This window comes from Stomoxys calcitrans, chromosome 1, assembly GCF_963082655.1.
Source record: "Stomoxys calcitrans chromosome 1, idStoCalc2.1, whole genome shotgun sequence".
Lineage (NCBI taxonomy): Eukaryota > Metazoa > Arthropoda > Insecta > Diptera > Muscidae > Stomoxys > Stomoxys calcitrans.
This window is the reverse complement of record NC_081552.1, coordinates 253304489-253330941: the sequence shown is the minus strand read 5'-3', so window position 1 is coordinate 253330941 and position 26453 is coordinate 253304489. Positions and strand designations below refer to the sequence as shown.

At 39.5% G+C, this 26453-nt stretch overlaps 1 protein-coding gene across 3 annotated transcripts in view; it reads left to right on the top strand.

The window, feature by feature from the left end:
• The window catches only part of LOC106089523 (protein still life, isoforms C/SIF type 2), a 257942-nt gene that overhangs the window by 3966 nt on the left and 227523 nt on the right, over positions 1-26453 (top strand). Inside the window, exons 2-12 of one of the 3 annotated variants that reach the window (XM_059364223.1) lie at positions 844-1037; positions 1109-1227; positions 13546-13759; positions 15892-16047; positions 16143-16423; positions 16848-17278; positions 17539-17924; positions 22560-22616; positions 23043-23220; positions 23290-23538; positions 25079-25208. In XM_059364223.1, coding sequence (XP_059220206.1) covers positions 844-1037; positions 1109-1227; positions 13546-13759; positions 15892-16047; positions 16143-16423; positions 16848-17278; positions 17539-17924; positions 22560-22616; positions 23043-23220; positions 23290-23538; positions 25079-25208 — 2395 coding nt within the window. Of the gene's footprint in view, positions 1-843; positions 1038-1108; positions 1228-13545; positions 13760-15891; positions 16048-16142; positions 16424-16847; positions 17279-17538; positions 17925-22559; positions 22617-23042; positions 23221-23289; positions 23539-25075; positions 25209-26453 lie in introns of those variants that run through there. The other 2 variants (XM_059364208.1, XM_059364211.1) reach the window with 2 other exon arrangements.

Sequence of the window (26453 nt, the reverse complement as noted above, 5' to 3'; positions counted from 1 at the left end):
AGCGTTTCAGGCCTGGCTGGAGAGACGTATTGGCGATGTCCTCAAATATTGGGTTGTCCAAAAAGTAATTGCGGATTTTTTAAAAGAAAGTAAATGCATTTTTAATAAAGCTTAGAATGAATCAAATATACTTTTTTTATACTTTTTTTTCTAAGGCAAGCTAAAAGTAACAGCTGATAACTGACAGAAGAAAGAATGCAATTACAGAGTCACAAGCTGTAAAAAAATTTGTCAACGCCGACTATATGAAAAATCCGCAATTACTTTTTGGGCAACCCAATAGTTTGGTATGGCTGACCGTGTCCAGGACGGTCACTGGTCACATGACTTGGACCGGGCTGATTGAAGCCACTGCAAATGTGTGCGGTAATGTCACGCAAAGCAGTTGTTGTACTATGCACTCTTCGAAATCCATGCTAATGCTTGGCGAGTGATACTTTTCCTATGAGGTCCGAGAAGAGTAGTCCTTGCAGCGCTTTCGCTACTGGTGAGGGAAGGGAGATCGGTCTGTACGACTCTCCTTTTCTTGGGTCCTTTCAAGGTTTCAGTCTGTCCATCTTCCAGACATCGGGAATTACAAGAGTGTTCAAAGACAGGTTGAGGACAGTTGTAAGGTACTCTACTTCAGGTAGATCCAGATCCTTCGTTGACTATCCTGTTCATTTCCAGATTCAAATCGCTATGAAAAAAACTTAAAATTTTACCTGTCTCAAGTTTAAGATAGATGCTCAGGCAAATTTTTACGACGACCAAAACCGTATATTCAAGTGAAACATTTTCAAATTTTTTTACCATCGCATGTTTTGGTAAACTTTAATACGAATTTCTTTGCTTTCATTTCAGTTCATTTCGCCTCTGGGCTGAGGTTTTTCATGTATCGGCCAGTGGTGCCGGAACGGTCAAATGGCAGCAAGTATCGGAAGATTTGGTTCCTGTTAATATCTCATGCATACAAGATACACCGGAATGTGTTTTTCACATAACGGCCTACAACAGTCAGGTGGACAAAATTCTGGATGTGAGACTCGTGCAACCAGGTGAGTGACAACATACCAACAGAAATGAAACTCTTAGACCAATCAACTGTTTCTTGTTCTCCCACGCAAAGGTACACGTATTGGGCAAGCCTCAGAATGTTTTGTTTATTGGAAGGATCCCATGACCAATGATACATGGGGTCTGAATTTTACATCACCCATCGATGCTAAACAATTTCGCGAGTGCTGTGTAAGTATCCTACCAAACGGTAAAGCAAAGCCAACTTGGAACAAATCAAAAATAAATAATTACATCAACAACAACAACAACTACTACAACAAGTACAAGAACAACCAGAACTATTCTTATTACTACTACAACTACTATTTCCCCCAAAAAAAACAACAATTTCACATTCCCAACCAACACCTCCAAGACCAACAACAATGACAAGCATTGTACCTAACAACCAACCAGTCAACTACCAATCAACCCAACATCTACGCAAGGATTGCTCCACATCACCTCCAGTCCGGATATACAGCCCGAGTGTCGATCCAACACTACAACCACCACCACCACCACCTGCCTATCTCTATAACTCCCACTACGCTTTCTTTCCTGCTTCCTCCATGTTTGCTTTGCTTTAACCGAGTATTGGCAAGGTTCAGAGTGCAAAATTTAATCAAAATTTGATGCTATCAAATCAAAAAGAAAAAAAAAAACAAAATCCCCAAAAATTCGATCGTTCATAATACTCCCTGTTTGAAATGGAGAATGATTTGCCAAAATATCGGTTAAGTTGTTTAAAGTTTTTATGACTCTCTCTTATATTTTACTTTTTGATTTTTGTCAATTTTTGTGTTTACCTTCCCCCTTCCTCCTATATGTAATGATGGACCTAGACAGAAAGTACAACAAAGGGTTGGATTAAATTTTCATTTCGATTGGCATAGTTTTTTGCCTCAGTTTTAAATAAAAACTAAACTTTTTATGACATATTTTCACATCCCTGGGTACCACACTCTGTCTCTTTCGATTTCGCACAGAGGCCTCGTGGTATATGTACGTAATGATGTAGTGTTCCAAAGACAACAACACCTGGACTCACAGGATCCTGAATTTAACTCCCTTGGGGTTAAATTCGGGATTGGACCACATATACTGCACTTCGGATTTTCATATAGAAGTGCAAACTTAGAAAGGGAGGCTTACATGAACGGCTTTGACGCCCTTTCTGATACCATTACAAATATTTTGGAGGATTTTTCGGGCATTGAAATCGTGTTCGCTGGGGATTTCAATGTCCACAACTCCTACTGGCTTTCCCATGCGAGTCATACGACTCCTGAGGGCCAATACGCTGAGTTTTTTTGCTGCGCACAATGGTTTGGCGCAACTAGTGAACGAACCAACACATATCGCATGTGTCCAAGGGCACAAAACTAATACTCTTGACCTTTTTGAGATGGGGGTATATTCATCTTTAAAGTCTATATGTATTCTTGTTCAGCGTAAAAATCTAGGACGATCTAGCAGTGTCCGTCTGTCTGTTGAAATCACACACAGTCTTTAAACATTGAGATATTGAGCTGAAATTTTGCACAGATTCTTTTTTGTCCATAAGCAGGTTAAGTTCGAAGATGGGCTATATCGGACTATACCTTGATATAGCCCCCATTTAGACCGATCCTCCGATTTTGGGTCTTAGACCCATAAAAGCCACATTTATTATCAGATTTTGCTAAAATTTGGTACAGAGAGTTGTGTTAGGCTCTTCGACATCCTTCGTCAAATTGGCCCAGATCGGATCAGATTTGGATATAGCTGCCATATAGACCGATCCTCCGATTTTAGGTCTTAGGCCCATAAAAGCCACATTTATTATCAGATTTCGTTGAAATTTTATACAGTGAGTTGTGTTAGGTCCTTTGACATCCTTCGTCAAATTGGCCTATATCGGTTCAGATTTGGATATAGCTGCCATATAGACCGATCCTCCTAATTTGGGTCTTGGGCCCATAAAAGCCACATTTACTATCAGATTTTGTTGAAATTTGGGACAGTGAGTTGTGTTAGGCTCTTGGACATCCTTCGTGAAATTGGCCTAGATCGGTTCAGATTTGGATATAGCTGCCATATAGACCGATCCGCCGATTAAGGGTCTTAGGCCCATAAAAGCCACATTTATTATCAGATTTCGTTGAAATTTGGGACAGTGAGTTGCGTTAGGCCCTTCGACATCCTTCGTCAAATTGGCCTATATCGGTTCAGATTTGGATATAGCTGCCATATAGACCGATCCGCCGATTTTTGGTCTTAGACCAATAAATGCCACATTTATTATCCGATTTGGCTGAAATTTGGGACAGTGAGTTGTGTAAGGCCCTTCAACATTCTTCGTTAATTTGGCCCGGATCAGTCCAGATTTGGATATAGCCCCCATTTAGACCGATCCTCCGATTTTGGGTCTTAGACCCATAAAAGCCACATTTATTATCAGATTTTGCTGAAATTTGGGACAGTGAGTTGTGTTAGGCCCTTTGACATCCTTCGTCAAATTGGCCCAGATCGGATCAGTGAGTTGTGTTAGGCCCTTCGACATCCTTCTTAAATTTGGCTCAGATCGGTCCAGATTTGGATATAGCTGCCATATAAACCGGTCGGCCGATTTAAGGTCTTAGGCCAATAAAAGCCACATTTATTATCCGATTTTGCTGAAATTTGGGACAGTGAGTTGTGTTAGACCCTTTGACATCCTTCGTCAAATTGGCCCAGATCGGTGCAGATTTGGATATAGCCCCCATATAGACCGATCCGCCGATTTAGGGTCTTAGGCCCATAAAAGCCTCATTTAATATCAGATTTTGCTAAAATATGGTACAGTGAGTTGTGTTAAGCCCTTCGACATCCTTCTTCAATTTGGCCCAGATCGGTCCAGATTTGGATATAGCCCCATATAGACCGATCCGCCGATTTTTGGTCTTAGACCAATAAATGCCACATTTATTATCCGATTTGGCTGAAATTTGGGACATTGAGTTGTGTTAGGCCCTTCGCCATCTTTCTTCAATTTGGCCCAGATCGGTCTAGATTTGGATATAGCTGTCATTTAGACCGATCCTCCGATTTTGGGTCTTAGGCCCATAAAAGCTACATTTATTATCAGATTTCGCTGAAATTTGGGACAGTGAGTTGTGTAAGGCTCTTCAACATTCTTCGTTAATTTGGCCCGGATCAGTCCAGGTTTGGATATAGCTGCCATATAGACCGATCCTCCGAGTTAGGGTCTTAGGTTCATAAAAGCCACATTTATTATCAGATTTCGCTGAATTGTGGGACAGTGAGTTGTCTTAGGCCTTTTGATATCTTTCTTCGATTTGGGCCTGATCGGATCAGATTTGGACATAGCTGCCATATAGACCGATCTCTCGATTTAAGGTTTTGGGCCCATAAAATGCGCATTTATTGTCCGATGTCGCCGAAATTTGGGACATTGAGTTAAGTTAAGTCCCTCGACATAATTCTGCAATAAGGCACAGATCGGTCAAGATTTGGATATAGCTGCCATATAGACCGATCTCTCGGTTTTATGTTTTTGGGCCATAATAGGGCGCATTTATTGTGATGTCGCTGAAATTTGAGACCGCGAGTTGTGTTAGGCCCTTTGACATCCTTCGTAAATTTGGCCCAGATCGGTCTAGATTTGGATATAGCTGCCATATAGACCGATCCTCCGATTTTGGATCTTAGGCCCATAAAAGCCACATTTATTATCCGATTTGCTGAAATTTGGGACAGTGAGTTGTCTTAGGCCCTTCGACATCTTTCTTCAATTTGGCCCTGATCGGATCAGATTTGAATATATCTGCCATATAGATCGATCTCTCGATTTAAAGTCTTGGCCCCATAAAATGCGCATTTATAATCCGATTTCACTGAAGTTTGACACAGTGACTTACGTTAGACTTTTCGGCATCCGTGTCATATATGGTTCAGGTCGGTTGATTTTTAGATATAGCTGCTGTACTTATTAGTATTTGGTCCAAATCGGAACATATTTCGATATAACTGCTATAGGGCATAAGGTATGCAATTTTCACCAGATTTTTATGAAAGGTGGTTTACATATATACCCGAGGTGGTGGGAATCCAAAGTTTGGCCCGGCCGAACTTAACGCCTGTTTACTTGTTTAACTTCACACTCTGAAAAGTATGAAGTTAATACTCTTGCACCTGTTGGTAACTCCGATCACTGCATTGTTCCAGCATCTTTTTCCAATTCTGCTCTTCGCACTGCTTCCTCCCCAGTCCCGAAGCGGTCAATATTTTTATACGAAAAAGCACGTTGGGCTGAGCTCAATGGATTCTTTCAGCATTTTAATTGGAAACTATGTTTTCTAGATGACGATATAAATGCTACTGCTGAAATGATTGAAAAGATAATTTTAAATGGAATGAGTTATAGTTCCAGTTAAGACTATAACGACGTCTAAATCAGACGACAAAAGTTGGTTTAACCAGACATGCAGATATGCTGTCAGATTGAAAGAGGGGGCCTTCAGGAACTGGCGCTTGGATAAAAATGCCAATACTGAACTGCTTTCGCAAACAGTCAAGATCTTCGTGTGCCAATGTGCATAGGAGCGAAAAATTTCTTTACGAACGGCATCTGCGTACTAAGGTTATTGCTTCTACACGAGGAAGTAAGAGCTATTGGTCGTTCGTGAGACGGGTTAAGGTTAGTTCTTCATCTATTCCAACTCTTGTTAAGGATGATCAAACGTTCACTGACCCGGTTGATAAGGCTAACCTGTTGGCTGATATATTTGCCTCCCTGCCGGATTACAATCAACCACACCCCTCTATCGAAAATGTGTCTGGCATCATGCCCCAAATATTTTTTCGAACTCGTGGAGTTAAAAGGGTTCTTGAAAATCTAGACGTAAATAAATCCCCTGGCCCGGATGGTATATCAACACTTGTCTTACGCTAGCATTCTTCGACGCTCGCTCGTCCATTCCATAACCTTTTCCACCTTGCCTACCGTGTGTGAGTCTTCCCGGCGCTTTGGAAGTTTGCGAACTTTCAGCCAATACCCAAGAAGGGTGAGGCAAACAACCCTGCGAATTATCGGCCAATTGCGATATGCTCTGCTCTCTCCAAGGTCATGGAGAGCATGGTTAATCACCATCTTGTGAGGTATTTAGAGTCTAATTGACTTCTTAGCGATCAACAGTATGGGTTCCGCAGAAATCGCTCTACGGGCGACCTCATGGCACTTCTGTCGGAACGTTGGAGTCGCTCAATCCACCAGTTTGGTGAGAGTCAGGTTGTGGTTCTGGATATCTCCAAGGCATTTGATAGGGTCTGGTACGGTGCACTACTATCAAAGCTTGTCGCATTTGGTGTCGGTAATGGCTTTGTTCCATTTATTTCTAGCTTTCTCAGAGATCGCACTATTCGAGTCGTTATAGATGGGTTCTGATCCAATGAGCACAAATTGACCGCAAGTGTACCCCAGGGCTCTGTTCTTTCTCCTTCTCCTTTTCTAATTTTCATCAACGATCTGTTGGGTCAGACATCGAATCCGATCTACTCATTTGCGGATGACAGTAATCTCTGTCATTCGTACTCATTCGCCCATAGGCCAAGTCTTCGAGAGATTGAAGACAAGAGGCGAGTTATCGACGATACACTCTGCCAGGATTTGCTGGCCATTTCTGAGTGCGGTCGAATGAGGCGAGTAGATTTTAATGCACAGAAGACTCAGTGCAGCTTGTTGTCACACTAACGATTCGCTGACCCATTACGATCATCTTTGTCTATCAACGGTGTAGATGTTGAGCAATCAGAAGCTCTTGATGTTCTGGGCATGATACAATACAAAGTGATGTCCGTTGGGCTAAACATGCATTTGAAGTGTCAAAAGAAGGATTCAAGTGTTTAGGCTTCCTAAGACTGTGTAAGAATTACTTCAATCCGTCTGATCTTCTTAACATCTACACCACTTTCATGAGGTCGAAAATGGAGTACAACTCACATGTATGGGCTGGAGTTTCCAAATCAACCCTGGAGCTACTGGACCTTGTACAGAGGAGAGCGGTGGCATTAATTGGGGACAGTGGAGTATCCAACTCTACTGCCTCCCTTGATCATCGTCGCAATGTGGGTTGTTTGGCGCTGTTCTATCGGTACGTTCATAGTGAGTGTTCGTCTGATATTCGTGTTCTTATTCCTGATGTCAGGGATACTAGACATTCCAGGAACTCACACCCATGGCTAGATCGACTCAAAATGTCCAGACGGTCCAGAATAAATATCCTTTATGGGGTCTTGAATCAATATTTTGAGGCGTTACAAACGGAATGACTAGATTAGTATACCCCTATCCTATGGGGGTGGGTCTAAAAAAGATTGTGCCAGTTTGTATTATTAGTTTGTACTGTCACCGCCTACCTTTTAATAACCACCACCATAGATATGTCCGCCTATGCCGCTGAAAACCTGTGTTCGAATCCTGGCACAAACATTAGCAAAAACATTTTTCAGCTGTGGTTATCCCCTCCTAATGCTGGCGACATTTGTGAGGTACTATGCCATACATGGAAGCCACGTAAAAAGTTCTCCCCAAAACGGTGTCGCACTGGGGCACGCCGTTCAGGCTCGGCTACAAGAAGAAGGTCCCTTATCTTTAAGCTCAAACTTGAATCGGACAGCAGTCATTATTATGTGAGAAGTTTGCCTCTGATTCTGGCATTTTTATAAATTCAATCTACCCATGTCCATCCGTCCGTCCTTCTGTCTGGCCATCTGTCGAAATCACGATATCGTTCGAACGAATGAAGTTATCCGTTTGAAATTTTCCACAGAAACTTCTCATTGATGCAGGTCGTTGGGGATTTGTCTTCATAAGCTCCCTTGGGGCCGCAATTTTTATTCGATGTCCGTCCGTCTGTCTGTTGAAATCACACTACAGTCCTTAAAAATAGAGATATTGAGCTGAAACTTTGCATAGATTCTTTTTTCTTGTCCATAAGCAGGTTAAGTTCGAAGATGGGCTATATCGGAATATATCTTGATATAGCCCCATATAGACCGATTTAGGGTCTTAGGCCCATAAAAGCCACATTTATAATCTGATTTTGCTGAAATTTGGGATAATGAGTTGCGTTAGGCAACTTATCATCCATCTTCAATTTGGCCCATGTAGGTCTAGATTTGGATATAGCTGCCATATAGACCGATCCGCCGATTTATGGTCTTAGGCCCATAAAAGCCACATTTATTATCCGATTATAAAAGGCGCATTTATTGTCCGATGTCACCAAAATTTGGGACAGTGAGTAAAGTTAAGCCCGTCGATACACTTCTGCAATATGGCACAGATCGGTTCAGATTTGGATATAGCTGCCATTTAGACTGATCCCTCGATTTAAGTTTTTGAGCCCATAAAAGGCGCATTTACTGTCCGATGTCACCGAAATTTGGGACAGTGAGTTAAGTTAAGCCCCTTGATATATTTCTGCAATATGATACAGATCGGTTCAGATTTGGATATAACTGCCATTAAGACCGATCTCTCGATTTAAGGTTTAAGCCCATGAAATGCGCATTTATTGCCCGATGTCGCCGAAAATTGGGACAGTGAGTTAAGTTAAGCCACTCGATATACTTCTGCAATATGGCACAGATCGGTTCAGATTTGGATATAGCTGCCATATAGTTCGATCCTCCGATTTATGATCTTAGGCCCATAAAAGCCACATTTATTATCCGATTTTGCTGAAATTTGGAACAGTGAGTTGTGTTATGCTCTTCGACATTTTCTCATAACTTGGCCCAAATCGATCCAGATTTGAATATAGCTGCCATTAGGACCGATCTCTCGATTTAAGGTTTTAAGCCCATGAAAGGCGCATTTATTGCCCGATGTCGCCGAAAATTGGGACAGTGAGTTAAGTTAAGCCACTCGATATACTACTGCAATATGGCACAGATCGGTTCAGATTTGGATATAGCTGCCATATAGACTGATCCCTCGATTTAAGGTTTAGAGCCCATAAAAGGCGCATTTATTGTCCGATTTCGCCGAAATTCAGGACAGTGAGTTAAGTTTAGCCCCTCAATATACTTTTGCAATATGGCACAGATCGGTTCGGATTTGGATATAGCTGCCATATAGACTGATCCCTCGATTTAAGGTTTTGGGTCCATAAAAGGCGCATTTATTGTCCAATGTCGCCGAAATTTTGAAAAGTGAGTTAAGTTAAGTCCCTCAATATACCTCTGCAATATGATACAGATCGGTTTAGATTTGGATATAGCTGCCATATAGACCGATCTCTCGATTTAAGGTTTTGTGCCCATAAAAGGTGCATTTATTGCCCGATGTCGCCGAAATTTAGGACAGTGAGTTGTGTTAAGCCCTTCGACATATTTCTGCAATATGGCACAGATCGGTCCAGATTTGGATATAGCTGCCATATAGACCGATCCTCTGATTTAAGGCTTTGAACACATAAAAGGCGCATTTACTGTCCGTTTTTGCCGAAATTTGGGACAGTGAGTAAAGTTAAGCCCCTCGATATACTTTTGTAATATGGCACAGATCGGTCCAGATTTGGATATAGCTGCCATATAGACCGATCTTTCGATTTAAGGTTTTGGGGCCATAAAAGGCGCATTTATTGTCCGATGTCGCTGAAATTTGAGACAGTGAGTTAAGTTAAGCCACTCGATATACTTCTGCAATATGGCACAGATCGGTTCAGATTTGGATATAGCTGCCATATAGTTCGATCCGCCGATTTATGGTCGAAGGCCCAAAAAAGCCGCATTTATTATCCGATTTTGCTGGGACAGTGAGTTGTGTTAGGCTCTTCGATATTTTTCTATAACTTGGCCCAAATCGGTCCAGATTTGAGTATAGCTGCCATATGGACCGATATCTCGATTGGAGGCCTTGGGCCCATATTAGGCGCATTTATAATCCGATTTCACTGAAATTTGACACAGTGACTTATGTCAGGCTTCTCGACATCCGTGTCGTATAAAGTTCAGATCGGTTTATTTTTAGATATAGCTACAATCGAACAATGACTTGGTCTTATTAGTATTTGGTCCAAATCGGATCATATTTCAATGTAGCTGCTATGGGGCATTAATTTTTCACCCGATTTTGACGAAAGGGTGTTTACGTATATACCCGGGGTGGTGGTTAGCCAATGTTCGGCTCGGCCGAACTTAATGATCGGCCGAACTTAACGCGTTTTTACTTGTTGACACTCAAATGTTAATTTTTCATAATTTTCTTTAAAAACCCAACAACAATTTTACAAGATCATTTCGAAACACAGAGTTGCTACCTAGGTCCAATATTTTGTTTTTAGGCTTTTCAAACTCATAGGTATAAAACACTGTTTTTGCTTTTCGAAGATTACTATTTTCAAACAAACAGTGTATGGATGTGCCATAGTTCGCCTTACCGCTATAAATTCACCGCTCAGCATCCCGACAGTCAAAAAGGTAAAGTGGAAGTTGGGGTTGAATTGCTTAGGTTGGTGCTCATTACGTTACACAGGATTGCAAGCCCTGCAGACCTTTTCACCACATCGTAATGGTTGCTCCCTGAACAAAACACTTCTAGAACATCGTCTTCTACCAATTTTAAATTCAAACAACTCTCCATATGGCTTAATCGCACTTTCAAACCGCACTTTTCGTCAATGTTCTTGTAGTTTCTACATAAATCGTTACAAGAAACATACGTTTTAGGTTATTCAGGAAAAGACTCAAAACCGTTTCACAGAAGCAATTTTACATTGAGTCACATTATCTGGGAGCGTTTAAATCAGCGATGCCCAGCCCTTTACGGTAGCGTTGATGGCAAGTCACTGGTATTCTTATTCTCTTCGCTTCAGTCGTAATAAAGAGAGCCCAAAAAATGATTTTTTACATATTCAGAGAGTTGAAAATACTGAAAGAGAGTATTTCACACATACAGTCACATTATTATTTTGGACATCGTTGGGCATCAAACCTATCAAATTGTCAACATATGTCTTTGAGGCCCATCGATTTCGAAAGATTCCAGATAAGATGATGTCAAAGCATAAAAGTTAGCTAGTTCTTCGGAAGACAACAGACTTAACACATTGAGCCATTTTGAGTCCGTACTAACACGGAGGCCACCGTAGCGCCGCCTATGACGCTGAACGCCTGGGTTCGATTTTAGAGCTGAATTACTCACAAATGTAGAATATATACTCGCAATAGTATAGAATGATGAACAAAGAACTGTATGGACTCCTACAGCTGGGTTCAAAACAGCTCAACGGATGAGGTAATGTAAAATTTTATGTTGAAATGCGCAAATAACACGTGCAACATCAAATATGATGAAATTCATGGGCAAAGAAGATATCTGGAGATGTTTAAACAACTTTCCCTCTTCCTTCAACTTTTTTATACGAAATTTCGGATGTCTCATTATACCCTACACCACTACTGTGGTACAGTGTATTATAATTAGTTTGTAACACCCAAAAGGATGAGAGATAGACCCATTGATAAGTATACCGATCGACTCAGAATAATTCTGATTCGATTTAGCAATGTCCATCTGTCTGTTCGTCTATCTGTCTGTCCGTCCGTCTGTCCATGTTTCGCAGATCGCAGTTTTCATCCGGTCGTCTTAAAATTTGGCACAGGCATGTTTTTCGGCCTAGAGACGAAGCCTGTTGAAATTGGAAAAAAACGGTTCAGATCTGGATATAGCTCCCATATATATGTTCGTCCGATTTTCAGTAATAATGCAATAAAATAGTCATTTGTTAACCGATTTTCTCGAAATTTGGCAGGAGGGATTTTCTCTCGACTCTCAATATTAATGGTGAATTTCATGGAAATCGGTTCAGATTTAGAAATAGCTATCATATATATATATCGCTCGATTTTGACGTCTAGAGTCACAACAAGCGCATTTATTGACCCATCTTGGCAAGATTTTGCAAACGACTGCCACAGTATCTGAGGAGTTTGCTCGAAATCGGTTCGGATTTCAGGTATAGCTCTCATATAAATTTGAACACATTTCGAACCAAACACTGATTTTGGTAATAAAATTCAATGATTTGCAAGCGTTGCTCGTTAGTAAGTCTATTCATGATGAAATGTCAAAGCATACTGAGCATCTTTCTCTTTGACACCATGTCTGAAATCCCACGTGATCTGTCAAATACTAATGCATGAAAATCCTAACCTCAAAAAAATCACCCTTTATGTTCGTCCGATTTTGAGAAATATTGCAAAAAAGTGCTCATTTGTTAACCGATTCTGTCGAAATTTTGCAGGAAGTATTTTCTAATGACTCTCAATTTAACTGGTGAATATAGCAATCGGCCCAGATTTAGATATAGCTGTCATATATGTATTGGGTTGCCCAAAAAGTAATTGCGGATTTTTCATATAGTCGGCGTTGACAAATTTTTTCACAGCTTGTGACTCTGTAATTGCATTCTTTCTTCTGTCAGTTATCAGAAGAAAGAATGCAAAAGTATATTTGATTAAAGTTCATTCTAAGTTTTATTAAAAATGCATTTACTTTATTTTAAAAAATCCGCAATTACTTTTTGGGCAACCCAATATATCGGCAGATTTTCACCCCAAGAGCCACTGCTGGCACATTATTTGACCAATCTTGCCAAAATTTTGCACAACTCTTTCCTCGACGACTACTACTTTATCTGAGAAGTTTGCTCGAAATCGGTTCAGAATTAGATATAGCTCCCATATATATGTTCGCTAGATTTTGGGTAATTTGCCATAATGTTGTCACCTGTCAATCGTATTTTTACAGTTTGAACATATTTGCTCGCCGAGGTCCATCAAAATTGGATCAGAATTGGATATAAGTCCCACATTGTGTTTATAGGGTAGGTGTAGGGCGTTATACAGTCGGCACCGCCCGACTTGTGCCCTTCCTTACTGTTTTTTAGTTTACATTATTTTCAGTGTTTCAAATCCCCCCTACTTTTAAACCTAAAATGCACTTTTAATTCTTGTTATCCTTATAGATCCTATTATTAATTTCGTCTATTTTTTCGTTCAATTTCAAACCGTTAATCACTTCTCTTTCGCAAACAGTCTCAGACTATCCATTCTGGAGTGCAAATAGCAAATGAAATTTTCATTGAGAAGTTTTCAATATGCCATACCTTTGTGGAAACGCCAAGCCAGAATCTCTAACCAATCTGTCTTGAGGTTTCCACAACCAATGGCATATTCTAAACATAGCTTTGGGATTGGTTTTGTCAATCAATCCATCTCTAGACCCAATAGAGATCAAGATCGATTCGAAGACTATGAGGATTATGTGATAAAAGAAAAAGAAAAAGAAAAACAAAAACATATTATCTCCCTCTTTAATGCACTTATCAATTTGGTACGATGATTTAAAAACGCAAAATGCTAAACAGAAATAGAAATAAAACGGTATACAGTATACAGAAGAAACGAACGCACACACCGAACCTTGTGAATCTCATACAACTAACCTAATGATAGTGCGACGTTTTACAGTCGCCTTCTTTCAAATTTTCACGAAAGGCCTCCTCGAGTTACTCGCTGAAATTGGATCCGCCTGGCAAAGGCAAGGTGAAAGCCAAACGGAAGCCATTGAGCACCCCAGCCTCCCCATCCCGGGTACGAAGTGAGCCACAATGCACCTGCATGACCGCTGAACAATATGCACGCCTGAGAAATGATCCACGTGTTAGAGGTGAGTGGCAGATATGATGAAAAGAAGTCTAAACTGACCTTCTGAATTTACAATTTTTAGCTTAATGTAGAATTTTATTTTATTTTATTTAATTTTGTCTTCTTATACCCTCCACCATAGGATGGGGGTATATTCATTTTTTCATTCCGTTTGCAACACATCGAAATATTCATTTCCGACCCCATAAAGTATCTTGATCAGTGTAAAAATCTAAGACGATCTAGCCATGTCCGTCCGTCTGTCTGTTTCAATAACGCTACCGACTTTAACAAATAAAATCGTGCTAAGTTCGGCCGGGCCGAATCTTATATACCCTCCACTATGGATTGCATTTGTCGAGTTCTTTTCCAGGCATCTCTTTTTAGACCAAAAAGGACATAAGAAAAGATTTTCTCTGCTATTAGAGCGATATCAAAGTATGGTCCGGTTGGGATCACAATTAAATTATATGTTGGAGACCTGTGTAAAATGTCCGCAAATTCGAATAAGAATTGCGCCCCTTGGGGGCTCAAGAAGTAAAAAAGAGAGATCGATTTATATGAGAGCTGTATCAGGCTATAGACCGATTCAGACCATAATTAACACGTATGTTGACGGTCATGAGAGGATCTGTCGTACAAAATTTCAGGCAAATCGGATAATAATTGCGACCTCTAGAGGCTCAAGAAGTCAAGATCCCAGATCGGTTTATATGGCAGCTATATCAGGTTCTGAACCGATTTGAACATTATTTGACACTGTTGTTGGATATCATAACATAACACGTCGTGCAAAATTTCATTTCAATCGGGTAAGAATTGCGCACTCTAGAGGCTCAAGAACTCAAGACCCAAGATCGGTTTATATGGCAGCTATATCAAAACATGGACCGATTTAAACCATACTTAGCGCAGTTGTTTTAAGTGATACCAAAACCCCACGTGCCGGATTGTAAATGCTCCAAATCGGTCCATGTTTTGATATAGCTGCCATATAAACTGATCTTGGGTCTTGACTTCTTCAGCCTCTAGAGGGCGCAATTCTCATCCTAGTTGACTGAAATTTTGCGTTTGATGTTTTGGTATCACTTCCAACAACCCTGCTAAGTATGGTTAAAATCGGTCCATGTTTTGATATAGCTGCCATATAAACCGATCTTGGGTCTTGACTTCGTGAGCCTCTAGAGGGCGCAATTCTCATCCGATTTGGCTGAAATTTTGCATGAGGTGTTTTGTTATGACTTCCAATAAATGTGCAAAGTATGGCGTAAATCGGTATATAACCTGATATAGCTGCCATATAAACTGATCTTGGGTATCGACTTCTTCAGCATCTAGAGGGCGCAATTCTCATCCGAGTTGACTGAAATTTTGCATTTGGTGTTTTGGTATCACTTCTAACAACCCTGTTAAGTATGGTTAAAATCGGTTCATAATCAGGTATAGCTGTCATATAAACTGATCTTGGGTCTGGACTTCTTCAGCCTCTAGAGGGCGCAATTATCATCCGATATGGCTGAAATTTTGCATGAAGTGTTTTGTTATGACTTTCAATAAATGTGCAAAGTATGGCGCAAATCGGTATATAACCTGATATAGCTGCCATATAAATCCGATCTGGGATCTTGACTTCTTCCGCCTCTAGAGGGCGCAATTCTCATCCGATTTGGCAGAAATTTTGTACAACGGCTTCTCCCATGACTTTTTACATACGTGTTTAATATGGTCTGAATCGATCAATAGCTTGATACAGCTCCCATATAAACCTATCTCCCGATTTTGCTTCTTGAGCCCCTACAAGGCGCAATTCTTATCCGAATGAACTGAAATATTACACAAAGACTTCGACCATGTTTAGCACTCATTTATGGTCCGAATCGGACTCTAACTTGATATAGCTCCAATGGCATAACAGTTCTTATTCAATATTCTTTGTTTGCCTAAAAAGAGATACCACGCATAGAACTCGACAAATGCGATCCATGGTGGAGGGTATATAAGATTCGCCGCGGCCAAACTTGGCACGCTTGCTTACTTGCTTTATATTTATTAATTTTTTACTAAATTTTATTTTATTTTATTTTTTCTATATGCCTTTATTTTATTTTATGTAGTTTATGCGTTACTAACGGCAATTTTCCTTCCTTTTTTAAGGTTCATCTACTCTGCCACGTAATGTTGGCTCCAGGGTTGCCTCTGAGGCCGATGGCCAAACACATCAGAAGGTCACCAATGCCGCAAGTACCACTTCACTCTATGACAATGTAGCCAGTGGTGGCACTGGCGGACAATCATTAAGTACTGGTGGAGGTATGCTGCAAAACAAAAACCATCCCCTAAACACACAAAAGCATCTTCAAATCATCACCATTGATTTTACCTCTCTACATTTGCATTCTCTTCAGATACATTGGGGCGACCTATGAAGACACAGGATGCTGGCGCTACAGCAAATGGAGCTGTGTGTGCTGGTGCCGCTGCACCAGGTGGTGCTGCTGGCACTGGTGATATATGCACTCAAAATCATGTGGGCTCTCAGGCTGGACCCGAGGACGCAATGGCCGCTCAAAGTGATGTTGATATGCCAAAGAGTGAAGGCACTCAAGCCGGTGGGCCAATGCATCAATCGGTGGGTACATCGACCAAATCCACTGGCACTAGGACCAAGGAATATTCTGATGATATGGTGAGTATGTTAGCGTGATCTCAAAGTTGGAGAGGAAAATTGTTTGAACAACTATTTAAGCGTATAGGAAATATAGCGAATTAAAAAATTTTAATACTTTCCGTGTATATGGAGACCATCCTGAAAATGAAATATGGTACCTAACATACATTGCATATGCTTTTCATGATAGTTTGAGTTGAAATGCTGGTTAGTTATGACATATTGGACACATAGTCCTGTTTCATATCATTCATCGAATTATGTATAACAACTTCCCTTGTTTTTCCTCTCCTCTCTATGCGGGAAATAAAACTCTTAGCCATAACTTCTGTTTCCTCTCGACGTTTAGATGCCTTCTTCTCTACTCCTCTAAAGTTTTTAATTCATGGGGTTTTTTTTTTCTTGTTTTTTTTTTTTTTTGCATAATGCATTTATGCTGCAGACACGCGATCCACATGGGCACGATATGCATCAGCACCAGCACCCGCACCAGCACCAGCACCAACACCAGCACAACATAATTAACAACAATACCAGACGCAAAACCAAAAGCACCGAGGACATGAATGTCGATACGAGCACTTTGAAGCGTATGCTGAAGCCCATGACCAGCACCGAGAGCCCGGTGACCTCGCCGGAGATGGGTAGACGGCGTTACAATTACTACAATGCCAATGCAACGAATACGTTTGGGCCACAACACATGCACCAGCACGCTGCCGCCATGGCTGGCATGGGCGGTGGGGGTGGTGGTGGTGTTGGTGGTGGAGGTGGTGGAGGTGGTGGCATGCATCACATAATGAACAACAACAATACATTGGGATTAGTTGCTGGTCGCAACGCCAATCAGTCGTCGCGATTTTCGGGATCAAGGTAAGTTAAAAGAAGTGACGTGACACCAACCGCTGTGGGGTTGGATTGGGTTTGCCACCAATAGTAAGGGGGTATTGCCAATAGGATAAGGGGGCCATGTTTCTTGTGTCACATACCTGGGGCACGTGTGCAACGGGCCATCCAGTTGCAATTGAAAAGGCAAACAGTTAACATAGGAAAACGGCAAAACGCATTACCTTCATTTATTTGTCTTTTTTTGTCGATTTTTTTGTAACCTTCCTCTGCGTGGTCTTGCACAGGTCCTCCCATGAAATTGGCCGTGGCTATACGCCAAGAAATTTGTACTTGGAATTGGAAAGAGAACGTAGCTGCATTGAGGGTTCTCCCCCCTCGGACAACGTCATGTTCGACAATCAATGTTACGCCACTACGCCCAGCTCCAGCAATGGCAACTCGGACCAGGATCAATCATCATATGGACAGAGGGGTCCCGCAGCCGGTGGTCCCCGCCATCCACATCGTCATCAGGGTCCCAATGTAACCCCAACACCAGGTAGTCCCACTTCCCGTCTGCTCTTGGAATACGAAATGCATTTACGCAACACCTTGGCCAAGGGTATGGATGCTGAGTCTTACAGTCTGCATACCTTCGAGGCCTTACTCTCACAGAGTATGGAGAACTTGGGTGAGTATCAGTATTTGTCAACACTCTCTTTGAGAAAGAAAAACTCTGCCATTGTTGTTATAGAAAACATCCCAAAGCTTATGTAGTGAAAAAAATTATTCTAATATTTTTTTTTTTTTTTTGAAGTATGTTTTTGCATTTTTATAGAGATTTCTTAATAACATTGCAAATTAGATCATTTTATTTTGTCAAAAAAAGAAAAATAATTTAAAAAAAAAATTGTAGTGAAATCCTCCTTGCTTTGGTAAAACTGTCATTGTCACGCCTCAACTATCTATGTCTAATCTAAGTCTTCTTCTCAGAGAGCATGTAGAGATTGAACTCTCACACGCCTTCACTGACAGTCATTGATATGTATGACTCTCTGGATAGGTTACCAGGGTTATGCATTGCTATTTTAAGGGTCGGCAAACTCAAAAAACACCATTCTTCACCCTGCTAACAAAAAGATTGACTGTAGAAAATAGTATAGAAAATTCTATAACCTAAAGGGCTTCCTAGGTCATCCCTTGATGAACTTGAACAAGTAAGAGAGAGTGTTAAGTTCAGTCTGGCCGAATCTTATATACCCTCCACCATGGATGGCATTTGAATGTTGAAGACCATATCAGAAGTCTTTGTTTAAAAATTTAGTCTAATCTAGTAATTCCGTTTGTAACACCTCGAAATATTGATCCCATAAAGTATATAAATTCTTGATCGTCTTGACATTTTGAGTCGATCTTGCCTTATTCGTCCGTCCGTCGCTCCGTTTGACGAAATCATGATAGCGGCCGAATGCGTAAAGATAGCCGTTGATATAACCTCCATTTAAACAGATTCCCGGTTTTGACTTATCGAACCCATAGGAGCCTTAATTATACCCACCACCGAAGGATGGGGGTATATTCATTTTGCCATTCCGTTTGCAACACATAGGAATATCCATTTCCGACCCTATAAAGTCTATATATATTCTTGATCAGCGTAAAAATCCAAGACGATATAGCCATATCCGTCCGTCTGTCTATCTGCCTGTTGAAATCACGCTACAGTCTTTAAAAATAGAGATATTGAGCTGAAACTTTGCACAGATTCTTTTTTTTTCCATAAGCAGGTTAAGTTCGAAGATGGGCTATATCGGACTATATCTTGATATAGCCCCCATATAGACCGATCCGTCGATTTAGGGTCTTAGGCCCATAAAAGGCGCATTTATTATTATGAAATTTGGAACAGTGAGTTGTGTTAGACCCTTCGACATCCTTCTTCAATTTGGCCCAGATCGGTTCAGATTTGGATATAGCTGCCATATAGACCGATCCGCCGATTTAGGGTCTTAGGCCTATAAAAGACGCATTTATTGTCCGATTAAGCCAAAATTTGGGACAGTGAGTTGTGTTAGGCTCTTCGATATCCTTCTTCAATTTGGCTCAGATCGGTCCAGATTGGCATATAGCTGCCATATAGACCCATCTCTCAATTTAAGGTTTTGAGTCCATAAAGGCGTATTTAATGTCCCATTTAGCCAAAATTTGGGACAGTGTGTTGTGTTAAGCTCTTCGACATTTTTCTACATCTTGGCCTTAATCGGTCCATATTTGAATATAGCTGCCATATACACCGATATCTCGATTTAAAGGAGGTCCCTTATCATTGAGCTTAAACTTGAATCAGACTGCACTCATTGATATGTGAGAAGTTGGCACCTGTTCCTCAGTGGAATGTTCATGGGCTAAATTTGCATATCACCCTGTATTAAGGATATACTCCCACCGCAGTACTTTAAAAGCTTATGTCCTTCTCTACAAATGTCTAGAACATTTTGAAACGCTACGATCAACAGAAAAAAAGTTGTAGACTTATTTCCAATTTTTTGCCGTTTGGCCCACTGTGCATCGATAAACACTTGTCCTTGATGGAGCTTCATCGCCAAAAATCACCGACGCAATAATGGCACGAAAATGTTCACGATTTAATTCCATTTTTTGGGCGTGATGAATAACTTTTAAGTTACTGTAAACAACACAAAAAGCGCTCGTATGTCAAAACGTTCTGAGTATGAATAACCTCAAAAATGTCAAGCTTAACGATAGAGCTATTAAGTGGAAGATTGCAACACTAGGGTTATCGGATCATATTCGGGTATAGCTACACATATAGACCATTAATGGGCAGTAACACCCAACCGCACTTATATTGCTTTGCCCGCAGGCATAGAAAAAAAGAATAGTAGCACAAGTACAGTGTAAGCAACTTCGCTGCCATATAGTCTATCGATTTAGGATTTTAAGCCAAGCATTGAAGCTTCTAGGAGCAGATGATGATTTTATATGGAAGCTGAATGAGATGATAGACTGATTTGGACAATGCTTACCATGTATATTGGAAATCATAAGAGAACACTAAGTACAAAATTTTAGCCAAATCGTACACCAATTGGGATAACTGGGGCTTACAATGTCAATTCGGAAGATTAGACCATACATGCCATAATCATTGAAAGTCATAACAAATTTCAGCCCAATCGGATAAAAATTATGGCAGTTATATCGAAATATGGTCCGATCCGGACGATATTCAACAAAGGTTTAGAGGGGTACCGGCGTTCAGACCCTTTATCGGGAGACCGGTCTATATGAGACCGGCTATATGTAAATATAGTCCGATCAGAACCATATTTATGTAGGATGTTGGGAGGCTTTAGCCTACCCACTGTTCCAAATGTCAGCGAAATCGGATAATAAATAAAGCTTTTAGGGCCTTCAGACCCTCTCTTGGGAGATCGGTCTATATGGCAGCTATATATAAATATAGTTCGATCTGAATCATATTGAGGTCGGATGTTGGGAGGCCATAACCTACTCACTGTTTCAAATTTCAGCGAAATCGGATAAAAAATAAAGCTTTTATGGGCTTCAGACCCTTTATCGGCAGATCGGTCTATATGGCAGCTATAACTAATTATAATCTGATCTCAACCATATTTAAGTCAGATGTTGGGAGGCTTAAAATAACCCACTGTTTCAAATTTCAGCGAAATCGGGTAATAAATAAAGCTTTTATGGGCTTCAGACCCTTTATCGGGATATCGGCCTATATGGCAGCTATATCTAAATATAGACCGATCTGAACCATATTTAGGTTCTATGTTGGGAGACTTAAAATAACCCACTGTTGAAAATTTCAGCGAAATCGGATAAAAACTTAAGCTTTTAAGGCCTTCAGACCCTTTATCGGGAGATCGGTCTATATGGCAGCTATATCTAAATATAGTTCGATCAGAACCATATTTAGATCAGATGTCGGAGGGCTTAAAGTAACCCACTGTTTCAAATTTCAGCGAAATCGGATAATAAATAAAGCTTTTATGGGTTTCAGACCCTCTATCGGGAGATTGGTCTATATGGCAGCTATATCTGAATATAGTCCGATCTGAACCATATTATGTTAAGATGTCAGGAGGCTCATTATAACTCACTGTTTTATATTTCAGGAAAATCGGGTAATAAATAAAGCTTTTATGGGCTTTAGCCTCTTTATCGGGAGATCGGTCTATATGGTAGCTATATCTAAATATAGTCCGATCTGTACAATATTTAGGTCAGTTGTCGGGAAGCCTTAAACTACTCACTGTTTCAAAGTTCAGCGAAATCGGTTAAAAAATAAAACATGTATAGGCATTAGACCCTTTATCGGCAGATCGGTCTTTATAGCTGCTATATCCAAATATGGTCCGATTGGGCTCGTTCAAGAACTTAACCAGCGTACTTCAAAAAGACACATCTGTGCCAAATTTCAGCTCAATATCCCAATTTTTGAAGGTGCAAGAGTGATTACAACAGACGGACGGACAGACACACTTACATCGTTCAATCGTCTTAGAATTTTACGACGATCCGAAATATATATACTTTGTAGGGTCGGAAATTGATATTTCGATGTGTTGCAAACGGAATGGCTAAATGAATATACCCCCCTGGTGGGTATAAAAAACAACAATAGCTCACTTAGAGCTTTAGTGTTTACGAAGAATCTAGTTCAAATGAAAGGGCAAAAGAAATGAATTAACTGAACTAGTTCACATTAGTCGTTCTTGCAGGAGTGCTTAATTTTAATTAAAATTTGAACAAGTTCATCTATTCTCCCAAGCCAATTGCAAGTTTTTGCATTAACATCTCATAAGGAAACTGCGAGAAGACTTCTATTTTATCAATGAGTGCTATCGATTCAAGATTAAGCACAAGTTGTCCTGCCAATTTTCCCAAAATATCCCATAAATTATCTGAGATAGTATGAAAAATTTCAGTTTGTTTTTTATTTCTTAGTATAATGTTTCCTATTTCAAACAGTAAAAGTATGATAAACAAATTCCATTTAAACGCTTTTGTTGGTAGTTTTGTTTTATTAAATATTTTGTTTAAATAAATTGTTGAAAATTAAATAAAAATCCTATAAAAAAAATCCCATGACCATTAACGTCACTCATTCATTATATTTTCATGCACCACCACAACCACAAACGCCATAAAACTCAAACAAAAAACAATAAAATCACGAAATCAAAATTCTCAACTTTCCATTCGAACATACAAAAAAACCAAATCAAAACACACCTTATGTCACTGCCACCATCGAATCTGTCACATATGACAGAATTTGCCGAGAGTCTGCCCGGATCCATGCAGCGCAGCCCGTTTCCCATGCGTAGGCGTAAGTACATGCCAATACCAAATTTAGTTCGTAGCAAAAAACAATCAGCATTACGATTATCAGCAGAAACAAAAATGAATCGTGCAAGAGAATCATTTCGTTGGTCATTTCGTTAAAATAATCAAAAAAAAACAAAAAAAAACTACAATACTATCTTTGGCGGAGCCTTTTGTTGCACGTCTTGTTTCAATTTTTGTTTGAATTTGAATTTGAAAAACCGTTTGTTTAGTAAAATTTGCTGCACTGATTTCCTTTTTAAAATGCACACACACTAAGACACTGCTAGCTAATCTCTCTACCACTGAATCACACTCCCACACACACACAAACAGACAAGGTTTTCTTATCCAAAGTACAAGCCAAATGAAATGAAATGTGTCTCTAAAACCAAAACATAAACTGCTTCCAATGTCTTTCAAACTGTAGCTACTAGTGCTAAATCTTCTACTCTACCTTTGCCTCCACATCGTCCTATGTCTACAGTGCGCGACAAAGAGCGTGATCGTGAGCGTGATGGCTACTACAGTGATCGCAATGAGTTGGTGCGTGAACGAGAGCGCGAGAGAGAACGTGAACGAGGCTATCTATCAGATCACAATACCAGGTAAGAGAAATGGTTTAAAAAAAAAAAACAAAAAACTGAATTTTGAAACTTTGTTTTGCTTTGCTTCAGTTTTTCCAATTCCCGTTGTGCTTCTTGCATTGGCGAATCGGCCAGAGCCCAGTGGTTCCGTCATTCGGATGGCTGGCGTTCTGGTAGTTCGACCATTGGTTCCGGTTCCGGCCAAGGCCTAATGTCGCAACAAACAAACAGTTCGGGCACTAAACGTTCGCCTTGGGACTCGCTTCCTTCTTTAAGGCAGGACAGTAGCCTAAATGATTCAGGCTACAAAAGTGCCCGAGCTGATTCATTGGAACAACGGTGAGTTTTATAGAAGTATATGCCATAAAAAGTTTTGAAATATAACTTCAAAGAAATTAATCAAATTTGTTGTTAGGTTTTCTATAGGAAAACTTTAATTCAGCCTGGCTGAATTAGGTTTTCTATAGGAAAACTTTAATTCAGCCTGTCTGAATTAGGTTTTTTATAGGAAAACGTTAATTCAGCCCAGCTGAATTAGGTTTTCTATAGGAAAACTTTAATTCAGCCTGGCTGAATTAGGTTTTCTATAGGAAAACTTTAATTCAGCCTGGCTGAATTAGGTTTTCTATAGGAAAACTTTAATTCAGCCTGGCTGAATTAGGTTTTCTATAGGAAAACTTTAATTCAGCCTGGCTGAATTAGGTTTTCTATAGGAAAACTTTAATTCAGCCTGGCTGAATTAGGTTTTCTATAGGAAAACTTTAATTCAGCCTGGCTGAATTAGGTTTTCTATAGGAAAACTTTAATTCAGCCTGGCTGAATTAGGTTTTCTATAGGAAAACTTTAATTCAGCCTGGCTGAATTAGGTTTTCTATAGGAAAACTTTAATTCAGCCTGGCTGAATTAGGTTTTCTATAGGAAAACTTTAATTCAGCCTAGCTGAATTAGGTTTTCTTTAGGAAAACATTAATTCAGCCTGGCTGAATTAGGTTTTCTATAGGAAAACTTTAATACAGCCTAGCTGAATTAGGTTTTCCGTAAGAAAACTTTAATTCAGCCTAGCTGAATTAGGTTTTCTATAGCAAAACTTTAATACAGCCTGGCTGAATTAGGTTTTCTATAGGAAAACTTTAATTCAGCCTGGCTGAATTAGGTTTTCTATAGAAAAACTTTAATTCAGCTTGGCTGAATTAGGTTTTCTATAGGAAAACTTTAATTCAGCCTGGCTGAATTAGGTTTTCTATAGGAAAACTTTAATTCAGCCTGGCTGAATTAGGTTTTCTATAGGAAAACTTTAATTCAGCCTGGCTGAATTAGGTTTTCTATAGGAAAACTTTAATTCAGCCTGGCTGAATTAGGTTTTCTATAGGAAAACTTTAATTCAGCCCAGCTGAATTAGGTTTTCTTTAGGAAAACTTTAATTCAGCCCAGCTGAATTAGGTTTTCTATAGGAAAACTTTAATTCAGCCCAGCTGAATTAGGTTTTCTATAGGAAAACTTTAATTCAGCCCAGCTGAATTAGGTTTTCTATAGGAAAACTTTAATTCAGCCCAGCTGAATTAAGTTTTCTATAGGAAAACTTTAATTCAGCCCAGCTGAATTAGGTTTTCTATAGGAAAACTTTAATTCAGCATGGATGAATAAGGTTTTCTATAAGAAAACTTTAATTCAGCCTGGCTGAATTAGGGTTTCTATAGGAAAACCTTAATTCAGCCCAGCTGAATTAGGTTTTCTATAGGAAAACTTTAATTCAGCCTGGCTGAATTAGGTTTTCTATAAGAAATGGTTTATTCTTTCTTTAAGAAAAACACTAAATTCTTATTCACATTTATTCCCTCTCATAAAGAAGATAATAAATTTAATATTTTATCCAAAGCAGAGCCGAATTTATACGCCAGGACAGTTTAAGATCTGATTACCTAAGTGATCGTGACTCACGTTATGGCATTGTGCAACAGGCTTCCATTGAGAGCACCGATTCTCGAATGTGTTATTTAACGTCATCTGAGGTAAGTAACCAAGATTTATGTAATTAGGCATTAAGCTGCTGTTGAATCCGAAAAATTGCATAAACAAAACTCAATCGAATTGTAAAACATGAATAGGATTTTCTGTTCTCTTGGGGAGGCAGAAGTTCCATGAGCCAGTATGTAATCTTATTATGTGAATATTTTTTTAAATTTTGGAGTTGGTATCTTTAATTATGCCTATAAAGAAATCCATTGGTATGGATATTTGCTTATTATGTTAACTTTTTAAAATAGATCCCTAATTTTTAATAAAAACTCTTTGCCCAGTACAAATTGTATGGAACTCCATATCAGGTAAATAATATATTTTAGCTAAATATGCATTGAAAATTGTAATTGCTTACAATTAAAGATTAATTTCATTAATTGTATTTACCATGAACATGAAGTTTGCTTATTTGGCTTTCAATTGTCTTAAATGCGGAAAAAAATTCAAGATTAAGTTTTTTTAACACAAAAAGTTCAAGTTTGATAAACCCAGTACAGCCTTACAATTCTGGTATTTGTTCTTCTAGGCATAGCTTGAATTTATATTTGATATTGCGATATCTCGCAATGTCAAATTTAGTACCTGGAAGACAATATCCGTTTACACAAAGAAAACATTATTTGTTAGCGAAAGCCATTCATGTTCCTGGCAAAGCAATGGGGAGTATGACGAATTGCGAAGTTGAATCATTTATTGTTACTGATTTATTACCTTATTGAATATTATACTGAATTATTACCCTATTAGCAAGTAACTGTTCTCCCTTCCCAGCAAAAAGTCATATTACCGGGTAAGTCGTTGGGTAACCCGCAACAGGATTCTGTAACCACAATAATACAGTATATCCGCAATAATACTTTAACATGGACATGATCAAGGAAAGTGCTTCAGAGTAAACATACCACCAGATGACAAATAATGAATACTTCGTACAAATACTGAAGAGCTAAAGATAATGACATACCACTTAACATACCGAAGTATGGAAAATAATAGCTTCGATTTAATAATACTTATGGCTTTAAAATAATGACATACCTGCCCAGAAAGCAAGCCCGGGAGGGGTCCTAAGGAGTCTTGAGAATTTTGAACCCCTTCATTCTATATTTGCTCCGTATTGGCCCAAAATTATTGAAGAGGTTTCTAGAACAGAAAAGTTACCGTGGTACTAAAAGCCTAATTTTTTGGGAAAGGGCATGTTAAGGGCCCTCTGGGCCATTTTATCTACAAGTTGG